Source organism: Paroedura picta, chromosome 8 (genome assembly GCF_049243985.1).
Source record: "Paroedura picta isolate Pp20150507F chromosome 8, Ppicta_v3.0, whole genome shotgun sequence".
NCBI lineage: Eukaryota > Metazoa > Chordata > Lepidosauria > Squamata > Gekkonidae > Paroedura > Paroedura picta.
This window is the reverse complement of record NC_135376.1, coordinates 50562648-50589194: the sequence shown is the minus strand read 5'-3', so window position 1 is coordinate 50589194 and position 26547 is coordinate 50562648. Positions and strand designations below refer to the sequence as shown.

The window sequence follows — 26547 nt, the reverse complement described above, 5'->3', positions numbered from 1 at the left end:
TACTGGTATAAGCTTTCATGAGTCTAAGCTCACATCATCAGAGACGTGAAGTATAATTTGTTGTCTGTTTGATGTTTTTATCAACCTGATCTGGAAAGATTTCCTTCCTGTGAACAATACATAGATAACCTCCATAAATACATGATTATAGGAACCATTAGATAGTAAACACTGACAAAGTCTTATTTTAAATACAAATGAAGGCTATTTAGCTAATACTGATATTCATAGGAACACAGAATATCCATTATACCTTCAGCTGAAGTTCTTTGTATCTTTTAGACATCCTAATGAGCAACTTGTCATCATTAATCACTGCAGGTTTCTCTTTGTAGAACTGTACCATGGCCTGAGCTGCCTCCGTGTATGCCATTTCTAGAAAAGCCTTTATAAAACACAAATAATTTACAGATGTCCTTGTATTGTAGATCATGTCAAAAAACAGAGCAATATAATCAAAATGATACTTTCATAGTGTTTTAATAAACTCAGGCTTCCTAGAATAAAACAGAAAGAAAATCTCTAGCATACTAGGATACTTATGCATTAATCAGTTAATAAAAACATATGTATGCTAACTAAAAGAGACAGTCCGGTATAATTTAAGTGCGGATGAGGATACCTTTAACTGTTGTATAAAAGATGAAATTGGGTAGGTTCATTTTGTCATGCAGGATGAAAAAAGCTACTTGTGCTAAAAACTTCCTCCATTCACAGCAGTTGTTATTATTTTTGAAAAAATTTATCTCATACTTTCCACATGGTCAAAGTATATACAGAGCTGTAGATAACAAAAATACAAACAGCACAGCAGTTACTGTGTAAACGTGCACTAATAAACCATGACAATAATTGAGAAGGTTTTATTTAACAACATTGTTTCAAACAGTACAAAATACAATTGTTTCAGACCTATAACCAACAATGTTTTAAAAATGCATAAAAATGTAAATAATTCCAAAAAACTTCAAGTTCAAGCTATTTTTAGGCCACAGCTAACTTCAGAAATTCTGAAACATAGAAAATAACACCATAAAGACTCTGATATTTAGTGCCTATGATTAAAAATCAAACCAACAAATACACATTCCACACAAAGAAATCAAACAGGTCAGAGCTCCAAATGGCTGCTAAGGCTCTTGACTGGCTCCAAGATTTAACAAAATTCTCAGGCCCACAAGACTAAGGAGACCACATTCAGCTTGAATATTGATGTGTTATTATCTAGGAAAGAAGACTATTATACTTTTAGGATACATGGCCTAATTCCATAGGGAATGAACCAGAACATGGAAATGAGTTGCAGTTCGTAAATTGTTACTGTATTGTTAATGGGAACACAAGCAAGTTGAAGACAGCTGCACTAGCTTTAAATTAACAGAGTCTGTGACCATAGGTGTACCTGTGAGGACCCTATGTCACATCTATCACATCAAAATCACAAGATGTCATAGACCCATTGTATACGGCACTGGTCAGACCACACCTGGACTACTGTGTGCAGTTCCGGAGGCCTCACTTCAAGAAGGACGTAGATAAAATTGAAAGGGTACAGAGGAGAGCAACGAGGAGGATCTGGGGCCAAGGGACCAATCCCTATGAAGATAGGTTGAGGGGAATGTTCAGCCTGAAGAAAAGGAGGTTGAGAGGGGACATGATAGCCCTCTTGAAGTATTTGAAAGGTTGTCATTTGGAGGAGGGCAGGCTGCTGTTCCCATTAGCTGTAGAGGAAAGGACACACAGTACTGGGTTTAAACTACAAGTACAATGATACAAGTACAAGTACACTGAGCCTCTTGTGGCGCAGAGTGGTAAGGCAGCCGTCTGAAAGCTTTGCCCATCAGGCTGGGAGTTCAATCCCAGCAGCCGGCTCAAGGTTGACTCAGCCTTCCATCCTTCCGAGGTCGGTAAAATGAGTACCCAGCTTGCTGGGGGGGTAAACGGTAATGACTGGGGAAGGCACTGGCAAACCACCCTGTATTGAGTCTGCCATGAAAACGCTGGAGGGCGTCACCCCAAGGGTCAGACATGACTCGGTGCTTGCACAGGGGATACCTTTACCTTTACCTTTACAACGATATAGGCTAGATATCAGGAAAGAAAATTTCACAGTCAGAGTAGTTCAGCAGTGGAATAGGCTGCCTAAGGAGGTGGTGAGCTCCCCCTCACTGGCAGTCTTCAAACAAAGGTTGGATACACACTTTTCTTGGATGCTTTAGGATGCTTTGAGCTGATCCTGCGTTGAGCAGGGGGTTGGACTAGATGGCCTGTATGGCCCCTTCCAACTCTATGATTCTATGATTCTAGGTAATGTCCAGGACATGCAGAGAAGAAAGTGCATCAGTAGTTGGATTTGGCTACCCTAGTAAGTCATGTGGGGCCTGAGAAATACATTGAGAGGTTATAATTGTTATTTTATTCTCAGTTAAGTCTTGGAGCCAGTCAAGAGCCTTAGCAGCCATTTGGAGCTCTGACCTGCTTGATTTCTTTGAGTGGAATGTGTATTTGTATTTTTTAAATCATATGCAGTAAGTATCAGGGTCTTTATGGTGCTATTTTCTGTGTTTCCAAATTTCTGAAGAAGTCTGTGGTCAAGAAATAGCTTAAACCGGTAGCTTTATTAAATTATTTAAACTTGTATGTATTTTCTAGACATTGTTGGTGATTGCAACAATGTTGTTGGGGGAAAAAACTCTCAACTCTTGTCATGGTTTATTAGTGCACATTTACAAAGTAACTGCTGTACTGTTTGTATTTACACATGTTCAGGGCAGCTTATAAAAATTAACTAAAATATTCAGTCATAAAAAGTCTACAAAATAATTGATATATGTATTAAATACAGTCAGAATGTATCATCTTAAACTGAAGAAAGCCTCCTGAAACAAAAAGCAGAGGAAGTCAGTTACTGTTCCCAGAAGAGGGGAGCAGCCACTGAAAAGGCTTGAGCCTTTCCTGTAATTGTGCGAATTTATAAAAGTGAGACCACAACTAGCCACATCTTAGGCTGATCTAAGATGTTCAAATCACAAAAACCCCTCAATCCTTTAAGTGTGTAGACCCAAGGCTGTAAAGTATTTTAGTACCCTGAATTGAAACCAGAAACAATAAAATCCTGTTAAAATAATAAAACCCATTAATCCCAGTCATAATCCCCTTAAAACTATAAAACCCAATAAAATCCCATCCCTGGCAGTAACAACAAATCCTCCTCCATCCTACAGGCTACATAGAAAAACCCTCAGGAGGAACACAGTAAGGGTAGCCCAATGGCCTGGCTTGCTCAGGGAGGGGCCTAGTTTTAATTGTCCTGGCCTCAACTGAAGACCTGGCGGAAGAGCTCCATTTTACATGCCCCACAGAACTGGGACAGCTCCGTCAGGGTCCTTAGTTCTCCAGGGAGCTCATTTCACCAGGTAAGGGCCAGGACAAAAAACTCTGGCCCTAGTCAAGGCCAGGCATACTTCCATCAGGCAAGGATGGCCTCCAACAAATTAGCACCCGCAGAGCGGCATGCCCTGCAGGGTGCATAAGGAGACAGGCAGTTTCACAGATATAATGGGCCCAGACCGTGGATCTTCTTAAAGGTTAATACCAAAATCTTGAACTTCATCTAGGCTGCAACCGGCAACCAGTGTAACTGCCTCAGCACAGGCTAGATATGGGTCCTCTGAGATGTACCTGTGAGGACCCTGTGTCATGTCTATGCATTTTCTCCAGCTCTCTCCTGGAGCTACACAGTCAATGATGTTCTGTTTTGAATGTATTTGCTTTTCCCTAGAGAAGTTCTGTTCCCATCTGAGTCTGTAGTTTACTTAAACCATTATCTGTATTTCCCTTTTCCCTGGGAAGTTGCTTGTTATAAACCATCTGTTGGAATGTGAAACCTGTTTGATGTGTAAACTGACCTTTTGAAAAAACTGCCTGCCAGTCGTAAATCTTGCTCCAAGGCAAGAATACCTGAATTGTCTGTTTGCCTTTGATTAAAGAGAACCGTCTCAAAGCTCAAACTGGATAGCTATTAGAGTCTCCAGTTTTCCCCTGGAGAACTCCTGGACTGGATGTAGTAGCTAAATTTCTGAAATGTCTTTCATTCTTCATGCTCTTAGGTACTGATTGTACTCCTATTGATTGTACTCCTGTCATTATGCTTAAGTTGTTAACCTTTTTATTACAGTTGAAAACCCTTAGCTATAGTCCTGTATAAATCCCAGGAAAGCCAGCTAGCTGCCTGATTGTTTTGAAACTAAGGTAGTCTTTCATGTGATAACATTTCTGCTATGGTTCTCAAGGCCTGTAACATCTCATTGTTTTACAAAGTGTGAGAAGGCTTTCCTGCCAGTCAGCTGTGGTCATATTCATTTGCATAAGTAGTGCAAAGGCTGTTTGTTTCACCTTATTCCCTGATGTAACCCTGACGTGTTCCCTGGTCAACTGACCTGTTTTTAGGTGGAGTCTGCTAAGGAATAAAAACTGATGAAATAACCTGTACCCCTTTGTCTTTGACATAAACCCACTGTCTATCTATACTTGTCTAGGTCTCGTATGGATTTACAATAAACTCTTAAGTTTTGAATCTCCTTGGCTTTGTTGGTCTCATCCATCTCGTGGCACTGGTCACGTAACATGACACCCTAGCGGTCACATTCTGCACCAGCTACAGTTTCTGGGTCAGGGACAAGGGCAGGGCTGCATAGAGTGAGTTACAGAAGGCTATTCTGGAGGTGACCGTTGGGTGGATGACCGAGGACAGGTAGGGTGCTAGTAGCCTCATTTGGCACAGATGGAAAAATGTCATGCCAGCTACTCCTGTGACGTGGGCCTGCAGAGAATTCCCCACCTGATGGTAGCTAGGAATTATTTTTACCTCAGAGCAAAGGAAGAAGTAGAACCATGTACTTGTGTGGGACATGGTTTATCAGGGGAACCTAGACCACTAACAGATTCCCCTCTGCTTTCCAGTAAATCCCATCTTCTTAACTAAGATGGGGAAAGGATAGCTTCTTCAGCATTAAACAAGATGTAACTGAATGGGGCTCTTCAATTTTCATAGGCTACATCTAAGAGTAGATACGAAGTGCTAACCCTAAAAAGAACATCAACTGAGTGATAATATCATCTGCCTGATAATCTTCTGTGTGGCATTTCAGTTTGCAATCTAAATGATTATGGATTAAAAAAATTATCACAAATTCAACAGCATCTTGACCAAAGATTAATACATGTGACTGTAATAAGTAATACTACAAAAGTTGTCTCTTTTTTGTAAAATATGTTTGCGCTTACATGGGTAATTAAATTAGCAAGTGTTCAAACAATTTTTATTTTTAAAAGAACAGACCATTATTTTGAAAGGACAGATGAATTCACTATGCACAGTCATTTTGCATACCAAATTTTATGAATACACAATTTTCAACAATAACTTGCATGTATTTTGTTTTTCTTACCAACAGTCCCAAAATACCTGATTGGTAGACTTCATTAAGATATAATTAGTGACTTTTCCAAATGGAAGTCCAAGATTGATGACATCATTCTCCGTGCAGCTTCCTTCTGGAAGATTACAGATGTGTACTACTCGACCTGGGGCACATTTCCTTTGTGAGAGCTACAATGTTTAAAAATACCTTGATATACATTGATAAACAACAACTTCTTCATGCATTTTTTAAAATCACTTTTGGAATATAAAGAATATAAACTTTGGCCTTGTATATTTACTCCATGTTTTAGTTTTCCACAGAGTGTTCAATATACATTCAGATCAGATTTAATTACCTTGAATGTTAGAATTTAGTATCTTGATACCAAAGCATGTCTATGCTACATTTTTTACCCTAGATCAATACTGGCTGAAGTACTTGGCACATGTGTCCTACCTTGTCTATAGTCTGCAGTATCTATCCTGTGTCTGTCTAGTATGTGTCATAGTGACAAGTTACAGGAAATAATGTAGGCATAGTATAGCCCAGTGTTGTGAGTCTGTACATTTCTCTAAAGAATGTCAGAAGGCTCCCACACTTATTACTTTGCAGAATGTATAAAACAGATCTATCAGGGGGGTACTTCTGAACTGAGGATAGGTTGGCAGAGTGTTGGCAGAGTTTAAATAATTTTATCTTATTTTTAAGATTAAGAACTTTGTATAGAAAGAGAGAGAATTCTAATTATTCTGTTATCTGCATTCAGTCTGTTCAGCAGGCAAGCAGAGGAGAAAAAGAGAGCCCAAACGAACTGGAAGTGTCCAAAGGGTCAATCAGGCCACTGGTGGAGATTATTTGAAAAATATCAGGAAGTCCCTAAGGTAACTATGCTAAAAACGCATCTCCTCCAGTGTCCCCTGCAGGACATTCTTCATATGGTTCTGGGGTTCATGCTGGTAATAAATTAAATGGCTCATAGGGCAATACATTCGTGATAACATTCCTGGATACCTTTAAGTAATGTTCCTGCCACATACTTACCTGGATGGAGGTTCCTGCACAGGAGAGTGGATTCTTATTGCTGAAAGCAATCAAATGCCAAAGGTGGGATTGATTTTTTACTGTTAACTGCTTCACTCAAACTGTTCCAAAAGCTGATAGAATGTTCTTGCTCCTTTTTCCTTAAAAGTTCTTTATAATGCACTTTGACCCTCCTTAACTGAATTAATGTTCAATCATTGTTGGCCTTTCTAGCTTCCCAAATGGTGCATCTCAAAAGTTGTCTTTTAAGGTTTGTACATTCTCCATCAACCTTATTAATGCCGTGACCCTTTAATGCAGTTCCTCATGTTGTCGTGACCCCCAAGCATAAAATTATGCAAGTGTTCTTTCACAGAAATTAAACCAAAACTGAACAATGGTGTGCAGATCCATTGTTCATGATTGTATATACATTGTTTTTTTTTTCCCTCCAGGGTTTCTCAGTTCTGACTCTTGTCCAACCATGCCAATCTGGCTCTTTTCCGCTACTCCAGGCAGACGAACCCTCTCTCTCCATCTACCCCACAAGGCTGTTGTGTGGCACCTGCAGGAAGAGCAGCAACAGTGGCGGCACCCCCGCCACCAAGCTGCTCGCCTTACCACAAACCCTGTGAAAGGGTTGTTTGATCCCCAAAGGGGTCCCGACACCCAGGTTGAGAACTGCTGAATTAAGGGGACAGAAGGAGGGATTAACTGTTCAGTTTGTATGCCAAGGTTCTAGGGCTGTAAAAGTGTCTGGGAATGTTGCGAGTGTGGAACAGAATGCTGAGGCTTGATCATATCATCCCAATTTAACAGGTCCACTTGGGCCAGCTCCATCTGCCTTAAAGAACTAATTGCTTTACATACTCCACTTTAATTGAATGTTTTGGGCATATGGGAGTAACAGTTGTATTTTTAAATACATGATCCGAAAAGACCCCTCTTGCTCTTTTAGCCTTTAAATTAATGAATTTTTGGAAGAAATAAATGTGAACAGGATCTTTTGAATTTGATTGGAGTGATTAAGTGCCAGGTCAACCGAAGAATGGTTTATCATGAGAAATTCACTCAAATGTCTTTTGACCAATCGGAAGTCATCCCAGCTTGGAAACTGGCCCCTGTAGCTGCAAACTGTCAGACAGATCTTATCTGACTGCAGAATCAAATTCTGTGAGAGATGGTTAACTACTAATTTGCTCTCCTTGGGAGAGCATCCCCTTGGGAGAGCAGCCACCTGGCAAAGTTCCTGGCTGTTTTCAGGCAGAGGATTTTGAGGATGGCAATCTTTAGCAGATAGCTTATCAACTTCTATGGTAAGGTATCCCAGCTGAGTTTTAATTTCCTCAATATTCCTAAAGATACATTCCAAAGTTCTGCCATCAACTCAAAATGATTACCACTCACTGGTATCCTCTCTAAATCAATAGGCTGCAGTAGCTCTGTCAGCTGCTCCTGTGAGGCTAATGCTCTTCTTCTTCTTACACCTCCGATTCTGGAGCAAGAGCAGCAAAACGATTCTCTGTTCCATTTAGCATATGTAAGCTTTCCTCTCCTAACTCCAGGATTTGGGAAGAAGTAGTGTTCTATTGCTTTTTTAAATGTGCAGGCTTCTAGGTCAGTTCTTCCCTGCCCTGGAGTAATTTTCCAAATAGTACAGCAAGGTAAAGAATATATTCACTGTGCAATATAACTTACATTTACTCCAGATGGTACAGAGGAGAATGTAGAACCTGACTGGCCAAATGAAGATGTGGAATTGTATGATGACCCAGGATAATCTAAAGAAGGGAGGGCACACATACAGTGAAAACCTAAAAAATGTCTGAATTGTACATATACAAGTAGAAGATGCACTATTATCTTCAGTAAATTACATTTTTTCTACCCTTTCTTGGGATCTTGAGAAAATAAACCCCACCTATCACATTCTTGCAAAATTGTTGAGACATTTCATCTCACCCAGTATCTTTGACTACAGGAGTCCCTCACAAGCAAGGGGAATGGGTTGATTCCACATCAGGTGAAGGTACAAAGCTTTCACATCCTGACTTAGTAAGTTATAACCAAAACATCAGTTTAAATATAATAATAAAGTATCAAACAAAGTCTTGTTTCTTCAGGGCCTGGAGCTCATATAATCCTGAGCATGTGGGTAAAGCAGCCAGAAACAGCTGTAGGAACAGGACAGTTAATTTTCCCATTTTACAATTTCCATCCACCTCACTATTTTGCTTTACTAGGAATCTTTGCTATTAAATATTATGAGATCCTAATCATCTTACTGATTGAGTCTTTTAAAAATCTTATTGGTAAGCTGCCTTGCCCTTCTTGGGCATGCACCTTCATGTGGTGAGGGGATTTGTGTGTGTCAGTGAAGCTGAGAGCAATACCATAGGAAATTTAAATTCCTGGCAGAGTCATTCAAGGCAAAATGGTCACATCTCAGACACCAGACTAAGAAGTATCCTCCCACTTCAAGAATTAACCAACATATCACCAGAAGAGAAAGACAGTTTTAATGGTGGCAGAAGCAGCAAGTGATGCTGGTGGAAAATCTTTCATATACTACAATATTGGCACTTCAGGTAACCCTGGTTAGTACTGTGCTACAAAAGAATGCAATGGTAACCTACTTTTGAATAACTCTTGCTTTGAAAATCCTTTGATGAGACAACTGAAAATGCAAAATAGCTACTGGGGAAGCATGAGTACCTCTACTCTTAGTGACACAAATGGGCTAAAGCTGAAATTCCATTTAGCAGCTGATGTGAATGGATGCAAAAGCAAAGTCCAAACTATTCTATGCATATATATAATAGGAACATGGAACATGAAAACTATAAAAAGGTAAACTCTAATATAAAGTCTGATCAAATAAAATCATTTGGAATTCATGGAAAGGCTATTAATATAACTGTCATTAAAGTTAATGTCCCAGCTACAGATGCTGACGAGGAAAATATTGAAGGGTTTTATGCAAGTGTACAGTAAGAAAGTGGCCACACACCTTTTAAAAAAGTGCTGATAACTGGAATGCAGAAGTAGAAAACAAAGCCAAATTATATATTGTTGAAAGATTTGGGCTAGGAGCACAATAGAATTCATATAATTATGTGAAGATAATAGTTTGTTCATTGCAAACACATACTTCAGGCAACCAAACAGATAATTATATAAGAAGACATTATTGAACAAGCAATATAGATATCAAATAGGTTACATAATCAGAATCAGAAGATAGAGAAGCTGTATACTCTCTGCTAAAACAAGACCAGGGGCCAACTGTGCTATAGATCACGAATTGTTCATATGGAAAATTAGAATAAAGTTGAAGAAAGATACCAAAATATTCATGGGGCTGAATATAATCTAAGTGACATTCCTGAAGAGTTTAAAGACAATGTAAAGAATAGATTTGCATTATTAAGGTCATGAACCAGTGGTCATGAACCAGTGGTCATGAACCAGAAGAACTGTGGGTTGAAATCAGAGATATTATTGAAGAATGTACATTGACTATTCCTGTAGCCAAAAGAAAAGGCTCACTGAATGCTTAAAATTGCTAATAGACAAGAAGCAAAAACAAACGATGACAGAAACAGAATTAAAAGCCTAAATGCAGTGTTCCAGTGACACATAGAGACAAAAAGAACTATTATAATAACCGGTGTAAATAAATAGAAGAGAACAACAATAAACAAGAAGAAGAGGTCTCTTCCTTAGGATTCAAGAAATCAAAGGGAAATTTAAAGCACAATTAGATATGTTGAATGAGCAACATGGAAATACATTAACTGAACAGGACAAAATAAAAGAGATGGGAACAATACACTGAAGAACTATACAAAACAAATGAAAGGATGGCAAATTTCTTCCCTGAAGAATCTTTTTAAGAAGAACCTATAGCTTTAGAATGTAAAGTGAAAGCTGAACTGAAAACAATTGGGAGAAACAAATGACGAGCAGATGGGGGCTATTCCAAGTCACAGAAATGGAGTCCATAAAAATCTTAATATGATTGTGCCAACAAATATGGAAAACAAAACAACGGCCTACCAACTGGAAATGCTCAATTTCAATTCAAAAAAGATGTCAAAGAGCAGCAACCATCAGACTATTACATCAATTTCTTATGCAAATAAAATGAAGTTCAAAATATTACGATATTATCTTTCTTTTCAATCTATATGCAGAACATATCATAACTAAATATAATTAGATGAAAGTAGAGTGACAATTGGTGGAAGGAACACTAACAATTTGAGCTATACAGATGACATCACGTTACTGGAAGAAAACTATGAAGAAACTGAAGTTGTTCAAGATTTTTTATGCCTTGGCTCCATTGTCAACCAAAAGGGAGACTGCAACCAAGAAATCAAAAGGAGAGTGAAACTGGGAAAAGCAGCCATGAAGGAGGTAGAAAATATTCTTAAGTGTAAGGATGTTTCATGGACAACCAAGATGAAGTGAATTCATACTATAGTATTCCCCATTTCTATGTATATATGTAAAAGATTGGCAAGGAAGAAAGCTGAGTCATGTGAAATGTAGTGTTGGAGTAAAGTTTTATGGATACCATGGACTGCCAAAAAAGACAAACACAAAAAAGTAGATTCTAGATCAAGTCAAGCCTGAACTCTCCTTAAAAGCTAAAATGAACAACCTGAGCTGTTGTACTTTGGTCATATTATGAGAACATATGAGTCACTGAAGAGTACAATAATGCTAGGAAAAGTTGAAGGCAGCAAGAAAAGAGAAAGACCCAGCATGAGGTGAATTGACTCTATGAAGGAATCTGCAGCCCTCAGTTTGCAAGAGCAGTTGGGCTTTGCTGAACATGCGCCGCACCTTCCAGCAGAAGACCTCCAGCAGAGTGTGCGGTGTGCACTCACTGTGAGACCTGCACAGGAAGAAGCTCAGGTCCTACACCCACCATCAACTGGTACCCTAGACATGCTATCACAAACAAGGCTTGATAAATGCCAGAGTCCTGAGGAATTTAGAGCTGGCTATCTAGCCTGGAGCAAACAACTGGTGCAAAGTTGTGCCTTTTGCCTTTTCAAGACCCAGGAAACCAATGGACAGCCTGGTATACTTGGTGAGATCTCTTCTAATAATTAGAAATGTCCTTCAATTTTCAACATTAAAAGATTAATGGATTATGTCTTGCACTCACAAACACCAATGGTACAATAAGCCAAATGAATACAAATGTTTAAACCCAAAATATTTTTAAAATGTTTTCGACTTTTTAATTTACCTTCAGTACCAGAAAGATTAAACACAGATGTGTTATTTGAAGAAGAAGAGTGCAACATTCCTTCTGCTGAACTTAGCACACATCGGCTATCAGAACTAAAAAGAAAAATGAATTAAACTGAGTAACTCAAACAGATCTTGATCTAATACTCAGTTAAAAGATAATGTTGAGGTTTTCTGCATAGGCTGAAGTATTTATGATGAGAAGTGCTTATGATGGGAAGTTCAACCAGCTTACTGTCACAAAACAGGAAAGTATATATACAGTTCAGATGCATCATAGTGGATTGTAGGGCACTTTCACTGTTAGTTTCCCCAAAATCTCCAGCCCATAACCATTAAACATTTTAATAAAACCCTAGGCTTGAAATAATGGTATTTAGGGTATTATAAATAGTATATATCAAATCCACATTTTTTCAGATGGGAATTGTATCTAGACTAATATACTATGTTCCTTCTACCACAAGTCAAAATAGGACCATATATGAGATTGTTCGTAAAAGTATGTAATATTACTGCTGTAGTCTTCAACCCATGGATTGTGATCCTCAGATTCTGATCCTCCACATGCTGGACCATGAGCTCTTTTTTATTGGAAGGACCTGCTGCTCCTGTATACAGGTAGAAAGCACTGGTGCCATATCTCCTGCTTCTTTCGCCACACACTCAGAGGGGTAGCAGGATGGTAATTCAAACATGGACAGAAATCTTTTAGCACAAGGACTCTCGTTTCCTCTAAAAGCTCTCTCTTTCTTGCTCTCTCTGTTTTCCCATTATGCCATGCTGCCCGGCTCAGCCACCACCCACGTTTGGCACATGGTCCTAATACATTTTGTACAAATGTGGAAACTCTCCTATGCCTTCAGTCTCTTCCTACAACCAGTTCCAGCCTACCAGCTGGTCAACCAATTCTCAATGTGCACTAGTTGCATGGAAACCTCCCTCAGTGGTGAAGCCTGCAGAGGTATAGGCAGGTTTTGTCGAGAATGCATTATGGCTACTCAGGTAGCAGTAATCTGTATAGTTGAAGCTAGAGCTTGATATCACATTTGCCATGCATGTATGTCTGTCACAGATGTGCATTATTATTTCACACTCACAGATCCACTTACTTTCATTTGCATAAGATTCCTATGACATTGTTAGAAATAAAGCATTTTAATGCCCTAGAGATGTATTATAAGTAGACTGCTACTTAAATATACAGGAAATATTGCAATGAGATTAGTCACATTATTAAAAGCGAAAAAGTGATAACTAGTTAATACTTACTTCTCAGAAAAAGCCATACATTTTTGAGTGTGAAGATTTCCTTTAATGTGTTGATCCCAATCCTAGATGAAGATATTGAGAAAAATACAAAATAATAAAATCAGAATAAAACAAGCACAATATATCTTTGTAATGTTGTATGAATAGTACATCATATTTTTATGAAAGATCTTATACCATACACAAGACCAAAATGTTCCCATTATGATTCTGTTATACTCTTGTTTTATTGTTTCAAACTTCTTACTTGCTTTGGGCTAGTTTCTTGGAGTTGGGGGTGAGAATATAAATGTTTTAAATGAATAAGAAAAAAGGGATTTTACAGTCTGAAACATTTTACAGCAGGCAAATTGGAAGTATAGTATTAAGTTCAACAAGAAGCCACCATCTGTAACCGCTCGGGGAGTGGTATAAATAATTGGTTAATGGTTAAGTGGGCGGAGAGTGGGCGGGGCTGGTTCGGGTGACGGCCTAATCGGAAGGCACGAAGAGTTGTGGGAGGCTGTTCTAGCCGATTGGGCCCTCACCAGGACAAGCCAGAGTTCTAGCCACTCGGGAGGCGCAAAGCCAGTCGGGAGGCCCAATCATTGGGACAAAGTTCTGACTTTGGCCCACCCACCTGCCCGCCCACCCAGGGACAATCAGGACCATCACTCCCAGTCTGCTCCTGACCACCGCAGGGAGAGGAAGTCAGTAGGGCTGCCAAGGGGGATAAGAACAGAGACTAGGACAGGCTGCGACAGCCCTTTCGCCCCAAGGCTGTCCAACTGTAAATTGTCTCAGTACACTTACAGAGCTGGCAGGAGGCACGTTAGGGCTTTCCCTCCCCCCCCCTGCAGAGATGATAATTATACTCTAGATACTATGGTAGGGGTTTGCAGGCTGCAGTTGGGAGTCAGTGGTGAAGGTGTGTCCCTCCAGGGCTATGGGCTGTAGCCAGCCCTTCCCAGCAACTGTTTGGATTTTGGGGCACAGAGAGACAGACCAGCATCAGTCCTGTGAGTCTGGAAAGTGCAGGAAGATCTAAATAAAGAATATTTACAGCCTGAAACTGTAAATAGTGAACAAGTAAATGGCTGGAGAGACATGGGAACTGAAGTGACTTTTTCAACCTTGGCGTGGCAAATAAAAAACAGTATAAAAAACCTTACTAAGGTCAAGACTGCTGTGCACAGAGAGCCTTCCCCTTAGGGTTGCCAGCTTCCATGTGAGGCTCTCTACCCTACCTCCTTCATGGGGAGTCTGCTATGGGGAGAGGAAGGGAAGACAATTGGAAACTGCTTAGAGACACCTGAGGCCTGCTGGGTCACTGTGGCCCATTCCCAGTTCTCTCAAACCCCTCACAGCCATCGCAGGTTGTCTATTATGGGGAGATGAAGGGAAAAGTTGTTCGTAAACCGCTTTGAGACTCCTTTGGGTAGTAAACAACAGGGTACAAAAATCCATTTCTTCTTCTAAGGAGCAACCATGAAAGAAGCATGTGGGCACATAACATTTTATCAACAGTGAAAAAATGGAGACAGAAGGAGCAGGGTGGATACCTGTGTACTGTGACTACCCCATGTGTATTAGGGTAGGGGGACATTTCAGTGCCTGTGGCCTAATTCACACAAGAAGGGAAATAATTCAGAACTGGGAAGAATTAATCTCCCCCTAAGAAGAGTCTCCAGTCTGATTTTCCCTTCACATATCTGAAGACATGGCTCTTGAAAGCTCATCTGTAACCACCAGGCCACAGTTCCCAAAGGTCAGTCCTCTCCCATACTCAACGAACATTCCAAACCACAGGTTCATGACACCCATATCTCCACACCCATGCCCTCATTTGTCACCACACCACCACAACCTCCCACACAACACACACATTCAACCCCATGCCCTTATAGACTGGACAGCTTCTCCCCTTCCTTTTCTCACTGCCAAGCTCTAGCGCCCATTGTATTTCTGGATACAATGGGCTTTGCCTCTAGTCATTTATATAAACCTGAGTTACCTAAAAGCAGCACTTTGCATTACTGCAGGGCCCTGTGCAGACACCTAAAACAGGGACCAAAATACCCATACTTTCTGGCCACAAGTAGAGTCTAGAAACATTCCAGACCTGCTGGTTTACTTCTTCCAGTAAAGTTGCCGTGGCTTGGAGAAGCAGTTGCAACAATCTCTGTGAGAGCTGAAAACCTTGGAAATCCATTGCCTGGTTGAGCTGGTATTTGCAGTTTGCTTGTTTACTTACAAATTTATTTATTTACCAACTGGCTTTCTCACTGCGGTTCAAGGTGGATTGCTCAGCATAAGTCAATGAAATCAACAGGATAAGGCATCTGATAAGCAATATGACAGAACTAAGATTTGAAACTACGTTAAGTATTAAACTACTCAGAATACAGAATTCCACTATAGCTTAAGGCGCTGATGCACGCAGGTTGCACAAGGCTGCTGAAATTGCTTTTAATCACCATACCAGTAACTCTGGAAGAGCGCAACAGCAGGGCCAGGCACTTTATAGGTCCCTAGCAGAGACTGAGGTGTCTCACAGAATTATTGTGGATTCTACTACAGGATTCTTGTGGATTTCATTTGTAATTTCAAAACACAAGCAGAACAAAACTGAATGTAGAAAACTGTATCAAGGAATTTTCCCACTGCAATGTTTTGCTTTCTTTAAAGAAATGCAAAGAAGGTTGGAAAGGTGAAACAGACATTTCTAGCTCTGTATAGAATTAGATAAGTGATATAAGTTTTTATCTAGCAACACCCTTACTGCGAGGGAGGAAGGAAGCCAAGATGATTCTCAGAAACTGAGAATTGTCAGGAACTATGTAAAAACCACATGTAAAAACTGATCACCCAAAATAGGTAAATCCAGGATGGTCTTATTAGAAACACAACTGCTGCCAGTAATACAACAGAGTTATTTTACTGAACAACTTTTCCATGTACTAGGAGATACAACTTACCTTTAGATCAATTACCTTCTTATCGCATACTGTACAGGTGTGGGGGTAGCAAGGAGGTGCTACACTGTGAAAATCATTTATTTCATAAGACTGAAGAGGACTTACTGACATATCTGGTATAGTTGGAGTTACTTCCTGCTTTTGTCTCATCCGGGAGCTGTTGAAATTTTGTTTACTGCCATTGGTTCTGCTGAAAGTGAGCCCAGCACCAGCACTAAACTTTGTGTCAGGCGTTGGTTCTTCAGGATTGTAAAGATCGTTTCTAATTTCATATGGGGCACTTGTTGACGGCCACATGCTGGCACTAGGCATGTTCTCAGTCTTACTGTGGCTAGGAAAAGGATTATCCCACTGATTATTTACTTCTGTTTCATGTTGAACAGGACCTCCCTCTCCTTTTTGATTTATAATCTGATGAGAAGTATGTGTGTCAGCAGGAAAATTCAAAGACTGTGCCCCAGTTGTATGCTGGCCTTTAGAATTGGGTATGTAAAACTCTTTCTGAAATCCTGACTGAGCATCATAGGTTCCCCCACCAGAAGACGTTGGAACTGAATGAGACCCACTCGTCACAAAACCATGCTGGTTGCATTGTTCAGCTTCAGGGGGAAATACTTGTTTACCATAGTCATAAAAGCCACTCGTAGCAGAGGGAACACCAGTCTTATTTAGACCCATAACCACTGCCTGCTGTCCAGCTGTCTGAGATATTACACTCCCAAAAGGGTTTATGACTACAGCACTTGTATTTTGATTCTGCAAATTACCTACAGGGCCCAGTGTTCCTCCTGGTGCTGTCAAAGTGGGGTTCTGTGTTGGAAAATGAATTCCACCAGGTGGAAATCTAGCATTGGCTATCCCAGACCCTCCAGCATGCCCCTGAGGAGTGTTAAACATGGAAGGATGTCTTAATTGGTTGAACAGTGGCTGAGACATTGCCACTTTAGAGAGAACTTGATTCAGGACAGTTGCAGCTGCTGTGTTGTTGGTGACTGCTGTCTGAGCCAATTTTAGCCTGTGCAGGGTAAGCTGGGCTTGTAGCTGAGCAAGCTGAAGACTTGCAGGAGAAGGAAGCAGTGGATTCGGGGTGCTGACAGAGAATAGATTCTTGTCCAGAAGCTTGGCAGCACTGCAAAACAACAGGCAATCGTTTTAGTGTGAATTCATATTTAATAGTTGGCCCTTGTCACCAAATCATGACTAAGTGATAAGATGTTATCCCTTGCTAAATCCCTGGAAGGAAGGCAAATAATTTATGGCATACTGTTAACCTAGACTACCCTCTAATGCATCTGGAATCACAGCCATTTCAGTTATGAGACTAGAGGCAGATAAGTGTTTCAAACCTTAAAAAATGGTCTCATGTTTATTTGGGATCAAGCCAAAAAATCCATCTGAAGGTCAGAGAAAGGACTTTATTGATTTCAGAGAATTTTGATTCAAACTATTTACTGGCCAACTGGTAGCAGGGCAAAAAGCAAATTGACTAGTTTGTCTAACCTAAAGGCAATCAGTATAAGCAACAGTCATTCTTATCCATGGCAAGTTTCCTCTATCTTTAGGAGTTGCAAAGCAGCTTACAATCACCTTTTCTTCCCCCCACCCAAAAGGCACCTTGTGTGGTAAGTGGGGCTGAGAGAGTTCTAAGAGAACTGTCACTTACTAGAGTTCATGTGGGGGGGGGGAATCAAACCCGGTTCTCCAGCTTATTTAGTTATTTTATTATATTTATTCATATTATATTCCGCCCTCCACTGAGCCTCAGGGCAGTTTACATAAAACAGAGAAACAATACAGGTAACTCAGTAGTTACAAACAGTAGCAGTACAGTAATAACAATAGCAAAACAATGGTGAGAACATCAATTCAACCATAGGTTGGACAAATCAGCGGTGGTTTTCCTGGGAGGGAGGCTCAGGGGTGAATAGAAGGTGATTGGTTGATCTCAACCAAATGCCTGGCAGAGAAGCTCCCTTTTGCAGGCCTGTGGAACTTTTCAAGTTCTGTTATTGCCTGATTTCTCCTGGGTGCTCATTCCAGGAGGCCAGGATAGAGAAAGCTCTATCCCTGGTTGAGGTCAAGCGAACATCCTTGGGGCCAGGGATCACCAGGCAGTTGGAGATTGCTGAGAGTAAGGCTCTTTGAGAGTTGTAGGCAGTCTAGAGGTGACCTTCACATGAATCACGGTGGCTAGGTGTTCCAAGGCCAAGTAGGGTGCTAGTAGTTTGGCTTGGTGAATGTGATAGAATGCCAGCTGAGCTACTTTTGTGACCTCAGCCTCCATTGAGAGGGAGTCTACTACTTTTAACTGCTACATCACACTGGTATGTATAAGGATACACATGTATTGAATGAATTCGGCATGGATTGATAAACAGCTTTCCTGTAGGTCAGCCTTTCTTAACCTTTTTCCTATTGAGAGACTCCTGAAACATTTGTCAGACTTCAAGAAACCCCAGAAGTGGCATGATCGTGCAGAATATGTTTGGGATGCATAGTTTTGTACACACCCACCCAGGGCCCCTCTCCTTCCCACACTCTCCAGGCCTATCACTGACCATTTTGGGAGTGGGGAGGGGATCAATATGACAATATGATCAATATGACCATATGACGTGGCCTTGGGGGGAAAGTGAAGGACTTGGGAGTGCTGGTTGTTTATTTCATCAGTTTTTTTCTGTTAATGGCTGAGGCTTAGGAAGGGAAAGAAAAATAATGCAGACAAATGACTGGCTATGTCATTGGTGTCATTGGGAAAGTCATTCTCTTTCCTGGCCTCCACCTGGCAGAACAATCTCCCAGAAGAGATTAGGGTCCTATTGGAATTAAAAGTTTCACACCGCCTGCAAAATGGAGCTCTTCCACCAGGGATTTTAATTTATTTATTAGATTTCTTACCCACCACTATCAGCAAGCCGTCTTGCAACAGATTACATCGATAAAACTCCACAATAAAAAGTAAAATTTCAAAATTAAAACTCACTCTACCCTGGTGGTGAACTAAAACCCACTCCTACCCACTTGACAAAAACCCACCAGCACCTCAGGGGTGTGGGGAACCCTGATGTTCCAGTTAGAAATTTGGTTGAGATAATGTAAATGGTAATATAATGTAATGGTTGAGGAAATGTAAATTTCCTGCATTCCATAGGGGATTGGACTAGATGACCCTGGAGGTCCCTTCCAACTCTATGATTCTATGTAATCTTGTAACAGATTACAATATAATATAAGTGCCATATATACTTGCATATACGCCAACCCGCATATAAGCCGAGGTACCTAATTTTACCACAAAATCTGGGTAAACTTTTTGACTCGCCTATAAGCCGAGTGGAAATTCCACAGGGATTAGTGCTATTTATTTCAGTCCATAAATGATCGGGAATTAGGAGTGAGCAGTGGTAAAGTTGGCATATAATACCAATTTATTCAGAATTATGAGTACCAACATTTATTTATTTATTTATTTTTACATTTATATACCTCCCTCCCCGAAGGCTCAGGGTGGTTTACATGGAACTGAAGGAAACTAGACAGAGAACATTACATACAACTAATTATAATATTATTGATAATAACAAGTAACTATAACATTTAACAATAACAATAACAACAACAACAACAACAACAATAATAATAATGCAACATGTCCAGGTGTCTTGGTGGATTTCTGGGGGGGGGAGATGGGGGGCAGGGGCTCTGCTGATGTTGTTGATTGATTGTGCCTGGCCTCACCCAAATGCCTGGCGGGGGAGCTCCCTTTTGCAGGCCCTGAAGAACTGCTTTGGCTCCATCAGGGCCCTGATCTCATCTTGGAGCTCATTCCACCAAGTGGGGGGCAGGACAGAGAAGGCCCTAGCCCTGGCCCTAGTTGAGGCCAGGCAACTTCTTTAGGGCCAGGGATCATCAGCTGGTGGGTGGCGGCGGAGCGTAGGGGCATAGGCAGGGAGGCGGTCCTTCAGGTACACTGGGCCCTGACCACGTATGACCTTGAAGGTAATTACCAGACCCTTTAGCTTGATCCGGAAGTCATCTGGCAATCATTGCAGTTGGTGGAGGATGGGCCGGATTAGGGATCTCCACAATGTTGCTGTGAGGATCCTGGCAACTGTATTTTGGACCAGTTATAGTTTCTGGGTCAAGGCAAAGGGCAGGCCTGCGTAGAGCGAGTTACAGAAATCCAGTCTGGAGGTGACCGTTGCATGGATCACTGTAGCTAGGTGTTCCGGGGCCAGGTAGGACGCTAGTAGCTTGGCTTGGCGGAGATGGTAAAATGCCAGCCAAGCTACCTTTGTAACCTGGGCTTCCATTGTGAGGGAAGCATCCAGGATCATGCCCAGGTTCCTAGTGGAGTGAGCCATAGTGAGCTCTATGCCATCTAGGGTGGGCAGGCGCGCTTCCTCACATGGCCCCTTCTTACCCAGCCACAGGACTTCCATCTATGAAGGATTGAGCTTCAGACGACTCTGCTTGAGCCATCTCGTCACTGCTTCCAGGCAGCTGGCTAATGCATCTGGGGGAGAGTTAGGGCAGCCATCCATCAGGAGGAAGCCAACATGAATTGTCAGGCATTCCCAAAGGAGTTCTTCAAATTATATGAGTGGGTGACAATGTGGCAAATGAGGTTCAATGTAAAGTAATGCACACTGGGGCAAACCCACCCCCTCCAAATGCCGATTTAGGAAATATATTTAGATTAATGGTTCCACACAGATTAATACTTTCATTGTTCAACCTTTTATTTCATAGTTTTCCCACTCAACTTCCTGCTTCCACTTTAGGAAAGGTATACCAACCGAAATAAAACATTTGCACATTTTGTTCAATTAAACTATGAAGATGACATATTTTTGAGGGAAGACAGACAGCAAGTTAACTGAGAAACTAGTGGAACATATAAATGGTCATTTTTGTCATTCCAAGGAAGTTATAAATTAATGTGCTGCAAGCTTCAATCTATAAGCAATGCATCCTATTGTTTACATTAAGCTACTTAGGTACAGAGGAATTACCAAGGAATGGTTGCAGCTGCTTTTCATATCTGCAGCATTATCTGGATTAGATTATACACTGTCATCTATCTTTGTTGATTTGTGCCATAAATAATAAGCATGAATCAAATGTTTGCTCCTTGTTTTCACTGTTACTGGCTTTACTATGAAATGAATACGGACTCCCCAGCCAAAAATTCATACATGGATTGTAGAAATAAATAAATAAAATTCATCTGAATGTTGTCTGCTATCATATAGTATTTGCAGATAAGAATTTAACCCATTAAACTGTCAACTGTCAACCTAGAGATGCCACTTCTCTCTTTTAAGGCTCCACATTCAATAATACTATGTGCAGCCACTGGGATCTATAGTAGTCCTCTTATTTTCCTGTTAATGCTGCTATATAACAGGAGTTTTGCTTCTAAAAAAGGTGGGAGAAAAGAAGAATGTAGATGAAGAATGTAGTGGGAGGAATGGGACCTGTAGACTTTTTTTCAAGAAGGTGATAGTACCCCCAAGTATAGACTTGGCATGCAAACTTGACAGATAAATCTGCAGCAAAATTAAAATGTTTCACTTGAATACTGCCACATTACAAATATAGGTACTTGAGGGAAAATTAACATTTCATAATCAGAATCTTAACTAGCTATGGAAAAAAGGGCAACATGTTTTCAGGAAAATGAACATTCTAACAGGCATTCCCAGAGCTACACAACACAGTTAGCGGAACTTGCTCAAAATCTTCCCTTCCTTTCTGCTCTTTCCATGCTTAATATTTCACAAGATTTTAAGAGGTTCCTTTTGTTTCATTTTCTTGCAAAGATAGATACAAAGAAAACATAGACATGCAAAATGTACAGCTTCATACACACCAGTTCATTCCTGCAAAAGTTAAGGCTCATTCACATTTCACATTTGAGACTGCTCTGCTTTGCAGGATCTATTCTATTGTGCACCAAACTCTACTCCTCTGGCACAAATGGTGGGACTGGAAAATCCCAAACACATCAACGTTCTTACTAGAGTGTCCTTATTATATATTATGAAAAGTTGATTGTGGCTGGCATCTGCTATGTTATGTTGCTCTGCAGTAACAATTGCAACAACTTTTATACCCCATAACTGTTGTCTACTAATCATACCAGCTGCTCTTTCTGCAGTATAGTTCAGTGGACATGAACTGACACACATCTTTAAACAGCCCCGTGGCGCAGAGCGCCACGGACTGTATAAAGGAGTAAGGGCACTGTGGGAGGAGTTAGGGCGGGCCCTGTCCGGGATAAAAACTCGGAGGGGCCGATCAGGAGCTGCAAAGCGGCTCCTGATTGGCCCCTCCAAGTGTCCATCCCGGCCCAAGCAGGCAATGGGGAGCCGCGCTTCGCCTGCTTCACCCGCGCAGACAGCCACGGGTGAGTGGTGGGCCGCGTCTCCTTCTCCTGCCCTCGCAGTTGCTCCTTGGTCAGCAGCCTGACGCAGCTGCCAGGGACTCCCGTCCGTTCTTCCGACGGACCTCTGAAAATGGCCGCCGCCGCCAGCCAGCCGCCGCCAGCCAGCCGCCGAAAATGGCCGAAAATGGCCGCCGCAGCCACCGCCAGCCAGCCGCCACCGCCGCCAGCCAGCCGCCGCCTGCCAGCCAGCTGCCGTCGAAAATGGCCGCCGCCGCAGCCTGCCAGCCAGCCGCCGCCGCTGCCAGCGAGCCAGCCGCCGCCAAAAATCGCCAACCTACCAAAATGGCCGCCGCCGCCGCCAGCAAGCCGCCGCCAGCCGAGCCGCTACCGCCGCTACCGCCGTGACTGCCCCGCTGCCGTCCAATACAGGTAGGCCGCTTCCCCGCAGCCCCGGCCCCACTGAAGCCTTATGCTGTCCGGAGGGGGAAGGAGGATAAAGACTTCTGCGGCCCCACAGCTGCGGAAGCCTTTGGGAGTCAGGGGCAAGAGGCCGCGCCCATCTAGCGCCCATTTTATTTGAGATTAAAATGGGCTTTAGATCTAGTATATATATATTAGCATAAAAAGAACATTTGGATTAGCAATTCTCCTTATTTCAGAGATGCAGCCAAATATTATTTTTGAACATTTAATTTAATCACATAAAAGGCAATACAATAACAGACAAATCTCAAAACAGTACAACAGCTGCAGTCGATTTGGGAAGCATCCAAGTATCTGTTAGACAAATGGAATGGGGATCCCTGAAAGATACAGTAAAGTCATTCATCCTTTCTGCATGTTGTCATAGTACATCCTGAATGCTTTGTGCATCATAAATAAACAAGCCAGTTAATTTGAGAGGGCTGTCTCTTTCCCCTAGTATCAACATTTTAGAAAGTAAAGCATTTCAGGACCCATTTCTAGCTGATCAGGGCAGAGGAGATGGCAAAAGGTTACTGGGCCAATAGCATAACTTTTATTTATTTATTTCATTATATTTATATACCACCCTCCCTTGTGGTTCAGGGCAGTTTACATTGAACCTTTCATAGTACATTACAATAGAAATGGCAACTTGATATGAAATATAACTTATTCAATAACACTGAGGAAACAGAATGTCCCCAGGATATCCTCAAAGCAGCCCCTGTTCTGTAATCCTCAGTGCTTTCTCTCCCCTCAGCACTTTTCTGTGAGGCTCCTGTCCTTTCTGCTAAATGAACAATCATTCCCATCTATAACTATCCTCATGACACTGTCAAGTATGCAACTACTGGGGGGGGGGAGGGGAGGTTGCAGTTCAGAAGCACCAAGAGGAATTAACAGACTGATGGATTAAGTCTTATGGCTTTTTCTCCTGTGAAGCTTAAATATTTTTTTAAATCTAACCCACTTCAATCTAACATTCAAAGCATGGTGAACTATTGCCATGGGAAGGCGGGAGCTAACGTTAGCCCTCCCAGCAGCCCTGGTAGTGAAGGCATGGAGTCAGGAGAAGAAGAGCTGGTTCTTCTACGCCACTTTTCTCTACCAGAAGGAGGCTCAAAGTGGCTTACAATCACCTTTCTTTTCCTCCTCCCAAAACACACATCCTGTGAGGGAGGTGAGACTGAGAGAGCCCTGATATTACTGCTCGGTCAGAACAGCTTTAGCAGTATTGTGGCAAGCCCAAGATGACCCAGCTGGCTGCATGTGAGAGAGGAGCTGGGAATCAAGCCCAGGCCATCAGATAAGAAGTGCTCCTAACCACTACACCAAGCTGGCTCCTCCTGCCCTGGGAAGTAGTGCAGCGTGGGGTGGGGACTGCCCCCCCCATGCCACAGGCTGTCAGTGGGAGTGGGGCCAGGGAAGCAGTGGAAGCTGGCAGTTCCTGGAACTTGGTGCAGGCAGGTGGCAACAGGAAAGAAGCTGCATTGGTTGGCTTTGCCAGCAAGGGAGCAGGCAGCCTGAGGTAGGCAGCAGGCTCCCTACCACAGCCAGGGGTCCCCCATGAGGAGCATGGAAGGAGGTAGGAGATAAGGGAGGAGAAGGCAGGCACGTACCTCCTGGTCAAGAAGAACATATTAAAAAGGTGGTAGAACAGAATATAAAGATTAACAAAACTAAGCATCACACAAACAAATTTGAATATAAGTTTCTGTACATTTTTATATGGTCTGAATCCTTGCCTCATCTTTATCTGCTCCTAGCGGAGCGGATTAAATAATCTGGTAAGGGCCCGAGGGCGGGCCCTCTCCATGATGAGGAAGGGTGCCGATAGGCCCCTTCCCCTGGACTGACAATCGGAGGGCCCAATCGGCAAGCGCGAAGCTATTTCCACAACATTTGAAGAAGACATTTCATACTGCATCCAGTTTAGACTACAACAGAGATATGGAGAAAACATTCCCAGAGGCTTGATGTGTATAGATTATGTGTTTACATGATAAAAAAAATAAAACTTGTTATTAGGGAGCATTTTCTATATATAAGTTTGTACCTCTGTTTTTAGGACTTTGAAAAATATTTATAAACCATTTTCACTTCTTCCAACTATGGATACCATCTTATGCCACTAATTATCATCACAGATGATCACAGCAGAGATTACATGGATATGCTAAAAAATGAACCATGTTTTGGAGTGTCATGGATGCATCTAATTAAAACATACTGCACAATCTCAACAATTTAGCTAATCTTGGTTAAGGCATCTCTGTTACTACTAACATTTAGACACCTATACTTTTTTATAGTACATTTTCTAGATCTCTGGATTAGTAAAGTAATCCCATCTGGGAGGTGATGAAAAGGCTAAGTAGAAAATATTCCATTGGAACTCTTAAGTAACATGTTGATTACTGATTCAAACTAAAAATAAACATAAAACAAAGTGATTTTTTTTTGTAATGAAAAATATCAAATTACAATTTAGGAAGCACTGCATTCACCAATAGCACAGAGGCACCGTCTGTATACTTTAAGAAAGCAAAAATGCATTTCCACCTGCTTTGTGGACTGCATCCATTGTTTTGTTTTAAATGTACGACAAGTAGTCGTCATTAGTTTTTAGCACTAATACAGATATTATTATTGACGCAGTCACTTTAAAAATAAGACTACTCATAGAAGCTGGACAGAACCTTTTGGTTGACCCTTTCAGCACAATTTTAACCATATGGTGAGACACACAACAAATGAGTAAAATAAATAAAATGTTGCTCCAAAAGCTGTTCACACCTAATTAGAATACATTTTTAAATTTTCTGATTCACTTCTGGGACTTATCATGAGAATTGCACTGGTTTTGAATTATAAAACATTAATTTAGAAAACAGCATTAGATACTTGTTTCCTTGCCATTTGGATCCCTCCCTACACGGTGAATGCCCACAAAGATGTTTGCACAGGTCTAATGTAAGACAAGTTTATATATCCAAGAGGCTTTTCCCTAATTTTTTTTCAGATGTTCACATCTCTAACTATTCCAAGTACTGTCCTACTCCTATCACTTCTCTTTCTGTTCAGCCTTGTGGGATCTTTTTTTAAAATCTTGAAGGATGTATGCTGAGGCAATTACATAGCAGTGGCAGTATAGTGCTTCTGCTGTGGCCGTATTTTCTTTTTGACAGTTCATTTGTGGTGAAGAGACATCACATTACTCTGAGCAGTGTGGGGCCTGACATTTGTTCATGGTAAATTATCCTATGACATCCCTTCACTGGGGATGTTTTCAACCTGACATTGCCTCAGAAGCCTCAGGCGCTAACCACTACTGGTTACAAAATACTAAATTAGAAATTTTGCAGTACCGTTATTTTGCAAAATTACACAGCAACTAATAGGGATAACAGTTGGAGCGAGACATCTTCTGATCCCTTAAATACATTGTGACTGATGAAACAAAAAGGAAGCAATCAGCTACTGTAGCTCTGAACTGTATGTTTCAAAACATACACACACATAAGGGTAACATTTACATATTACAAAATACAAAAAATACCCCAGGCGATACAACGTTCCCATAATGTGACATTTCCATGTTAAAAACTGTAAATACATTCCACAGAACTAGTAGGCCTCTAAATAAAAAATGTAAGGAGGAAAATGACTGCATAAAATATAGTTTTGTGTCACTGTTAACAGGCAAGCTAAAGATTTTCCAAGAATTTTAAGGGAATCAGCCTCCCAC

At 41.3% G+C, this 26547-nt stretch overlaps 1 protein-coding gene across 9 annotated transcripts in view; it reads right to left on the bottom strand.

Moving 5' to 3' along the window:
- RBM20 (RNA binding motif protein 20) overlaps positions 1 to 26547 on the bottom strand; it is a 133801-nt gene that overhangs the window by 28502 nt on the left and 78752 nt on the right. For 7 of the 9 annotated variants that reach the window (XM_077349689.1, XM_077349687.1, XM_077349690.1 and 4 more), the window contains 6 exons: positions 15944 to 17072; positions 12987 to 13048; positions 11713 to 11807; positions 8145 to 8227; positions 5468 to 5611; positions 254 to 385 (listed from right to left, as the gene is read on the bottom strand). In XM_077349689.1, coding sequence (XP_077205804.1) covers positions 254 to 385; positions 5468 to 5611; positions 8145 to 8227; positions 11713 to 11807; positions 12987 to 13048; positions 15944 to 17072 — 1645 coding nt within the window. The remainder of the gene's footprint in view (positions 1 to 253; positions 386 to 5467; positions 5612 to 8144; positions 8228 to 11712; positions 11808 to 12986; positions 13049 to 15943; positions 17073 to 26547) is intronic. The other 2 variants (XM_077349688.1, XM_077349691.1) reach the window with 2 other exon arrangements.